The sequence below is a fragment of the Silurus aristotelis genome, assembly GCF_946808225.1.
Source record: "Silurus aristotelis genome assembly, chromosome: 17".
Taxonomy (NCBI): domain Eukaryota; kingdom Metazoa; phylum Chordata; class Actinopteri; order Siluriformes; family Siluridae; genus Silurus; species Silurus aristotelis.
In genome coordinates this window covers 22,174,796-22,183,278 of record NC_139590.1, presented here as the reverse complement: position 1 = coordinate 22,183,278, position 8,483 = coordinate 22,174,796, and the positions used below count along the sequence as shown (strand labels likewise).

General features: G+C 40.7%; 1 protein-coding gene across 12 annotated transcripts in view; it reads left to right on the top strand.

Annotated features, from left to right (window-relative positions):
* unc5a (unc-5 netrin receptor A) overlaps positions 1-4,039 on the top strand; it is a 205,305-nt gene extending 201,266 nt beyond the window's left edge. For 6 of the 12 annotated variants that reach the window (XM_083566434.1, XM_083566433.1, XM_083566430.1 and 3 more), the window contains one exon: positions 3,014-4,039. In XM_083566434.1, the coding sequence (XP_083422560.1) occupies positions 3,014-3,179 (166 nt within the window). In that variant the 3' untranslated portion in view covers positions 3,180-4,039. Of the gene's footprint in view, positions 383-3,013 lie in introns of those variants that run through there. The other 6 variants (XR_014537540.1, XR_014537541.1, XR_014537542.1 and 3 more) reach the window with 3 other exon arrangements.
* Positions 4,040-8,483: the final 4,444 nt, after the last annotated feature.

Genomic DNA, 8,483 nt, shown 5'->3' with positions numbered 1-8,483 from the left:
GTGTTTCCCTTCAGGATGGACCAACAAGAGCTTCGGCTTTGTTGTTATCGATCGGCTTTGATCCGAAAGGTTCCGGACGATCGATAGGAAAAGGTCACGGCTACCTGAATATCAGCAAGGCAACAAAACGTTGCGGCTCGCGCTAAACTATTCATCGGAACCAGCAATTATTCGGAATGTGGGACGAGGAGCGAAGAGGCGACACGTGCGAACACACGCACGACTACAGAGACGCTTTCAGTCGCTTCGTTATGTTTTTTCGTTCGCTCTGAGGTCTCGTGTACATTTTTAACGAGTGTTTAGCAAAATCGATATTTGAAAAAATGTCAGCATTCACGCCGCCGTTCGAAAAAGCTTTCGCGAAAACACGCCGATTTGCTCCGTATACCGTTCACAGAATGGATGAGGTGCAACAGGAGAAAACTATTCTGAACCATATGGAATACACTATGGACCAAAAGTATTGGGACACTGGACTTTTTCCAGCCATGTGTGGTTCTTCCCCACAGCCGGAGGCACATAAGTGTATCGCAATGTAATATCCTGTAACTGGATCCTGTAATGTTCACTTAACTTGAACTAGGAGACCCAAAACCTGTTAAAGCATGAAGATCTGCTTCACATGGGTTGGACTGGATGATCTTGAATGTGAACGCTGACAGCACCCATGGCGTCCTTCACCTCACCTAAATCACTACTACACTAATGGGGAGTAGATATGGAAGCAGATGTTCCAAAAGCACATAGGAATCTAATGTTCTGGTGTTCCAAAAATTTTAAATCTGACAAAAAAGTTTTAAGAAAACACGCCTTTTATTATTGGAACACAGAAATAAAATTAATAAATAAAAAAATTGTACCACTGTCTGGATACCTTCTGCCTCCTAAGAGCATAAGGTGACTACTCCATCAATCATCTCTGCCATCTCAGCTCACGGCTCGCATATGTACAGGCCCTGACCCGCCCTTTCCTAAGGCTATCAAAATCCGCCAATTAATATTGGGAAATTTCATTACGTATAAACAACCCCCCCGAAAAAAAAAAAAAAAAAACTGTGGTGTGAACTGGAGAGTCCACCAGCATGGAACATGGAATTGAAAGGATCTAAACAGGTTCTGTATGGAGTAAAGGTCTCAGATCCCTCGTCATGTATTCTGCAACCTCATCAAGTATTACTGGAGTAGACAGTAATTGAGGCACACATATAAGATAATCTATATTATACACACACACATATATAACCAAATTCTGATGTTTATTATTTAAGATTTTTTTTTCTGCTCTAATTGTTTTTAACGAATGCGTTTATTTGTTTGTTCGCTTTTGCGTGAACGCTCAACACACCACCAGCTCGATAAATCAGGAAACGCAAGTCGCAAATCGGTCGGTATCCAATCGGCTGAATTTCAGAGCGCGCACAGGTGTGAGACATGACATGTTTACTATTTCTTTTCTTCGTCTGCCTCTTCTCGCCGGTTTCTACGCCGATGTACACGCTCCGTGCTTGAGGCAATTTATTACGCAAACACCGACTACTCCGCCTCAGCCAGGCATAAAACCTGTTACTCACGTCGTTTGCTTTTCATTTCGAGTTTATGTGCAGTTTCCACGTAAACGGGAAAAAAAAAAACAGGCTCGGATCATTTCAGAGCAACGAGGCGAAATCAAATCGGGTTTACCCGAAAGAAAAAAAGAAAGCTGACGTTAACTGCTTTCTCTCAGTCTTTCTTTTTTTATACACTCTCGAGTGCACTCATATGGAGGAGTGTAAATGTATACGTACCCTCAGGACATTTAGGCGGACGTAGGAATGTTATTGTTTAGCAATAAGACTTTTTTCTTACCCACTAATCACATGGAATAAATATCTGGAAATCCAGCAGAGTTAACAGGAATAAAAGAAAATAGCAGAAATGAATAGAAGACATCTGCTTCTTTACTTGATCAACCCCATCACCTTCTCTCTGGTTCTTTTTTTTTTTCGATATTTCTCCAGACTAGTTTCCTGCTTGCTATTCACAGAGCAGGAGAAAGGCTAGCACATGCGTCCTCGGAGACTCGTGAAGCGGTTCTGACTGACTGACAGGAGTGTAAAGTTATCCCTAATGATGGGGGGACATTGGAGTTGGACCTGGTCCAGACCTTCCTACTAGGGCACCTCAGACCTGCATAAGAACTTAGAAGCGGCGTGTATTGAGCGTGTATTTCAGCTACCGATTCCTAGTCGGTTTCCAGGCAACTGAAGCATCAGCTTGCTAACGGATGTATGATTCGTCCCCCCCTGTGAGATTCATTTCCGAAAGAAATCGGATCAAATTACACGTCGCTAAACAAATTTGTTTGGGTTTGTTCGCCGGGACACGCGTACGTTTTTTTTTTTTTTTTTGAGCATGTGGTCCAAGGAGTGAAATCGGACCTGGTCCAGAACCTCCTAACAGGACCGCTGAGGCAAATTTGGTGTGGTTCCGGTTGAATGAGTTTAAAATATTGGAGGAATCAGATGGACTCTTGTTACTGCTTTGTGGCATCCTCATGATCGAGGGTCTTTCACTATACTGGGTTGCAAGGGGGCAAAATCTTACCGAATAGGAAATGGACGGCTGTTGCGTACAGCAGGACTGAGGTGACCTGGTTCAGATCCTTCTATCAGGGTATCATGCTAAGAGCAGTGGGTTTCAGCTGGATAAATGGGTTTTGCAGTTATAGGAGGAATACGAGAGGAGGTTCAGCTCCACGCACGGGACTTTCGGCTCTGCTACGTCGCGTCCTCAGGATTGTCCTCAGGTGGCACAAACTTTTGCACTTATCTCAGAAATGAATATATGTGATTTGTATTTTGCTCGGCGCTGAAATGAAAGGCGTTCCCATACAGCAGCCCTGCGGTGACTACGTGGGGGGATGCAGAGCTTGGGTTTAAACCCCCTCCGTAGACGAAACAACTTCCGTTCGCATCACGGTGTTAAACGTTTTCCTACTGCGCAAATCTCATCACTTGCTTCTGTCTTCCTGCAGACACGTGAGCTTCTTCGCCTCCAAAGCGAGTCCGACGTCTACCATCCTGGACCTTTGGGAAGCTCAGCACTTCCACAGCGGCAACCTGAACCAACTCGCCGCCATCATGGCTGAGATCGGCAAACAGGAGGCCATGATATTCCTGGTGTCCGACGGGGAGTGCTAACATCTATACACACACACACACACACACACACACACACACACACACACACTGCTGGGAGGTCTAACATAGGCAGGACTAATCTAACAGGGTTTAGCCACCGCTTTGGTGCGCTGTGACTATAAATACACCAAACACACACATGCAAAAGACATACACACGACACCCAGCAACCATGTATAGAACACTTACACCAGTGTTGTTGTTCCGGCTCCGTCTCGAACCACGGTTTTTTAATCCATCATAACTTTTAGCCAGTTTTTTTATGTCCTTTTTTTTTTTTTACAAACTGGAAATAAAACAGAATCGGAGAAAATGTATTAGGACAACGTAATGTTAGGACAGAAAACCAGGACAGAACAAATTGTTCAATAAAACACACCTTATCGATATTCGGTTTAGAAGATTTGCAGATCGAGAGAAAGTCAACACCAGTTCTCGAATCCGAAAGCTTCACGTTCCACCGACAAGCCGACTGGCACTTACATGATACGTTAGCTACGGCTTTTTTACCCTCCAGTTTCCAGGCAACCGAAGCATCAGCTTTGCTAGCAGATGTACGATTTTGTCCACCCCTGTAGGATTCCTTCCTCGAAGAAATCCGACGAAACGATTTTCGTCTGTGCAGCCGTGAGAGTTTTAAGCGGCGCGTGTTGTCGCGAACGTGTGGCGTTTAGCAATGGCCGAAACTCAAAAACAGAACAAAGGGAAAGAAAAAGAACAAAAAAGTTTCACGATGCCACGCTCGGGAAGTACAGTTTCTTTATTGAAGGTTTTTAAGAAAATGTCCCTTTTTGAACCTGATGAAATGGTTAAAGTCGAATTCTGATTTAACACGACCACCAGCGTGTCGCTTAAACAAATATATACACACACACACACACACACACACACACACACACACACACACACACACACACACACACACACACACACTATATGGACAAAAGTTGTGGAAACCTGAGCATAAGACTGGGGATTTTAAAACATTCCCATTCCACATTTAGTCCCCATTTGATGTTAAAAGAACCTCCATTCTTTTGGGAAGATGTTCCACTACTTCGTGGAGATTCTGCTGATCCAGACACAAGCGTGTTAGTAAAGTCAGAACACGTTTGGGGCTCGTAGTTCAAGAAATGGGAAAATTTCTTAGTACCGAATCCAAAGACGACCGATAAAATTGTGTGCCTCCAATTTTGTGGGAAGTTTGAGAAAGAACCACATCAGGCTGGAAAGTCAGGTGTCCCAATACTTTTGTCCATACAGCGTATTTATTATTATAACAATAATAATAACGCAAAGCCGAGACAAGTCAAAGTGTATCTTTGCGTGCAAGTCGTCTGTTTTTCTTTTGTCTTTTTGACCCTCTGCTTTTTCCCAAAGCCATAAATTTTCCCAAACGAATCGAGACTCAATATTGCAGATCGAATAATAAAAGCGTGTGAGGAAATAAAAACATATGCAGGATCTTTTACAAGACGTAGCCGAAACGGAAATTTCAAAATGACGTTAAAAAAATAAAAAAATTCAGGGATTTTTTTTTTTTTGTTCTGAAATCTAAAAGAAGAAGAAAAAAAAGAAAAGAAAAAAAAAATTTTTTTTTCAATAAAACGACATCGAATTTGATCATTTTTTTATAGAGCACGCTGTAAAAGGAAGGGAATTTACTAGAAAATGCAATACTATGCGTTTTTTTTTTTTTTTATATATATATTTAAAAAAATATATATTTATTTTATGAATTCAATCCAATCGAATGTTAATCGTATTTTTGTTCCAGAGCCACTGGGAAGCTCGTGCTGTGTAGCATAAACAAAACAAAGAAACGTCGTAAACGTCCGTCACGTGATTGAACGACTAACGTAGTAACGAAGTTGTCTACTCGGCCCGCTTTCGCGCTCGCCGTTCGAGATGAAGATCGCGTTAGCAGTGCTAGCTCGAGTCGTTATTGATTTCGATCGCGTTACGGAAATCGAAAGACGTTTTGTACACACGAGCTGTTCCGTTTAGTCACATCGCAACATCCGACGTTGAAATGCGTTCGAGGCGAGTCTTTTTTTTACGCAGCACTCTGCCCTCCACGTTTGTTAGTTTCCCCCACCCCCCCAAAAAAAAAAAAAAAAAAAAAAAAAAAAAAAACATGCATTCTGGCGGCCTGTGAGTGTGAAATCAGCCTTGAGGACGCGACTGGTCCCCACATTCACATTCGTCCAATCAGAACGCTCGAATGCAACGTGGACATTAAAAGAGCAGTTTGTGGACCGAGAAAAAAAAAGATCGCGTTACGTAACACATCGACTGAGTGTTTTTTTTTTTGTTTTTTTTTTTACCTGTGCCGTAACCACTGCGACAGACACAAGGTTATTTTGTTCGTATGCAATTGTCGTGCGATCGGCTACACTCGAATCTGGAATACAGTTTCCTCCCCAAACTGCTCCTTTAACCTGAATACTTCATGGTACTCGGAATTCAGCATGATACACTCTATAGACAAAAGTAGACACCTGGCTATTAGACTGGTATAAAAGATCTCATTTTACATTTAATCCCCATTTACTCTCGAATATCTCCACTTTTCTGGGAAGATGTTCCTCTAGATTTTGTGGAGATTTGAGAGAGAGTTCATCGAGCCATAACGCTGTTAGTAAAGTCCGGTAGTGATGTAGGTGAGGAGGTCTGGGGTGCAGTCAGAGTTCACATGCATCTCAAAGGTGTTTGATAGGGTTATAGAGCTCTATAGCAGGTGATCTTCTACTCCAAAGCATATAAAGCATGGAGCTGGCTTTGTGCACAGAGGCATTATCATGCTGGAACTAGTTCGAGTGAAGGGAAAGTTTTGTGCTCAATTGTTCGTCTCCAACGTTTTGGTACCGGTTTGAGGAAAAACCTACGTCCAGACTGGAAGAGTCAAGTGTCCAAATACTTTTGTCCGTAAAAGCGTATAATGCGGTGACCAGAAACCTCACGCTTTCCAAACCGGTTCCCAAGCTTTTCTTTTCTCTCGCGTCGTTTGTATATAAATACGCAAATCTTTTTCTATTCCAGTTCCGATGCCGACGCTACACGCGACACATCTCTGGAAGTCGCTAACCAAAGTTTATGAGCCATTTCGAGACGAGTCGCTTTCCTTTTAGAACGTCGTCCGAACATTTCACGTCTGTAGGAAACCTCGTCCGAATCAGATCGATGTACATTTTAAACTGTGCGACGTTTCCATTTTCTTTCTTTCTTTCTTTCTTTCTTTCTTTCTTTCTTTCTTTTTTTTTTTTAAGCAACGTTTCACCCGGGAACACGATTCGTCCGAACTGTTCGTCATCAAGCACTTAGGGAAAAAACGGAAATGATATTTTAATACGAAGCCAAAAAAAGAAAAAATGAATGAAAAAAAAGGTGTTACATTTTGTCTAAGACCTGTGAAGTGTTTGGTGCATCGTTCATCGGTTACAGCGTTACGTTTTGCACAAGGTTTTTTTTTTTGTCCTGAAATTGTTTGTGAAACGGATGTTTTTTTTTTTGTTTTGTTTTTTTTTTAAGTATTAAAAAAAAATGAAAAAAAATAATAAAAATAATAATAATAATATTAATAAAAAAAAGCAAAAAATTTACTTTCTACATTTTTCTCAGTGTGTCCCGTCATAATGTGTGTTTTGAACGCTATCGTTTTTTATTTGTTGTCTTATTTTTTTTCTTTTTTTTTACACATTACACAAACAGTAAAATGAAAAAAAATCCAATCAAAAAAGGCACTTTTTTTTGCCAAATAAATAAATAAAAATAAACAAATAAAAGCCAACTCCAGACGTCACGTCGAAGCCGATCTTGCGATCCCCCCCCCACACACACACGATTGTACATTGAGTCGAACTCACTGATAGCTGTTCTGTATAAAAGAGTGTGTGTGAGTGTACTGTTCATTTTTTTTCCCTCCTGCTTTTTTCATTTCCGAAAAAAAAGAAAAAAAAAAAAGAGAAGAAAAGATAAACAGTAGACGTGTGTATCTGTGAATGTTCTTGGATTTTCTTCATTCTTAATGTTCTTGCCTTTCTGCGAGTCAGAATGCTGTATTTAACACGCCACAGCGCTTATGCAATTGTACAATTCTTTTTTTAAACCATATTTTAAAGGGATTTTTTTGTATCTTTTTTTTTGTTGTTGTTATTATCCCCCTCCTTGCCCTCTCCCTCCCTCTTTCTACCCCCTTTCCCTCGCTCTCTCCCTCTTTCGTCAATGTAAATTGTCGTTCGATGACTTTGTGCTAACAGGAAGTCCCTCCCACCTGCCTCCCCCCCCCCATGACCGAGGGGGGCTTTCTCGACTTTTGGACAATGATCTGGATTTGTGGGTAGAATTTTGGAAATTCGTTTCTAAGTGCTTTCAAGTATTTACTTGGCCTTATGTATATATATATATCTATGAAAATTTCAGAAAGGTAATGTATAGTAATTCAACCTGAAATGTATGTAAATAAATTATATATTGTTAAAAAAAAAAAAAAAAAGAGTTGAGTCTTCATTTAATAGAATGGAGGTTTTTTTTTTTTTTTTTTATTAACATACAAATAAACATGACCCCCCCCTCCCCTTTTTTTTTCTTACCATTAAACGTATAACTACGGACGACTTTCATGGTAACATTTGTAATGTGAAGAAAAAAAAATAAGAAAAGAAAAAAAAATAAGAAAAGGATACAGCAGTTTTCCATTTTCAATATATATAAAAACGTGTCGTGATAATATCTGGAGGTGCAAAGCTATTAAAGAGGCACTTAATACATCAAATACTTTCAGTACACAAGGTGGAGAAGAACGGGTAGCGCGCAGGAGGGACGACGACAGGATTCTGGATATTAATACTTCCACCTTCCCCCAAAAAAAAAAAGAAAAAAAAAAAAAAACCTAGACGATGAAGGAGTTGGACTACAATGTTCTGAAGCAGCAGTGCTCTCTCTCTCTCTTGTTCAAACACAAACACACACACACACACACACACACACACACACACACACACACACACGTTAGCTTGTAATTACCTGAATGATTAGTGAAAGTGTTAGAGAACAGAGACTGAGAATGCCACAGTGGTTCAAATCCTTCCTGATGAGAACAAAAGCAGAGGATCTTCACCTGCCCTGTAAATGGATAAAGATCTGGATACAGCTTTATGGTAAAAATCAAGATATTCTGGAAATGCTCTCCCCTTTGAAATCTCACACGCAACGCTTGTTGTAAAGCCGCAATTCAGTCTAGAACACTGAGGTAAAGATCGTTCCGGATTTGGACAGACACAGGTCTAATTAGTTCGGTTTGCA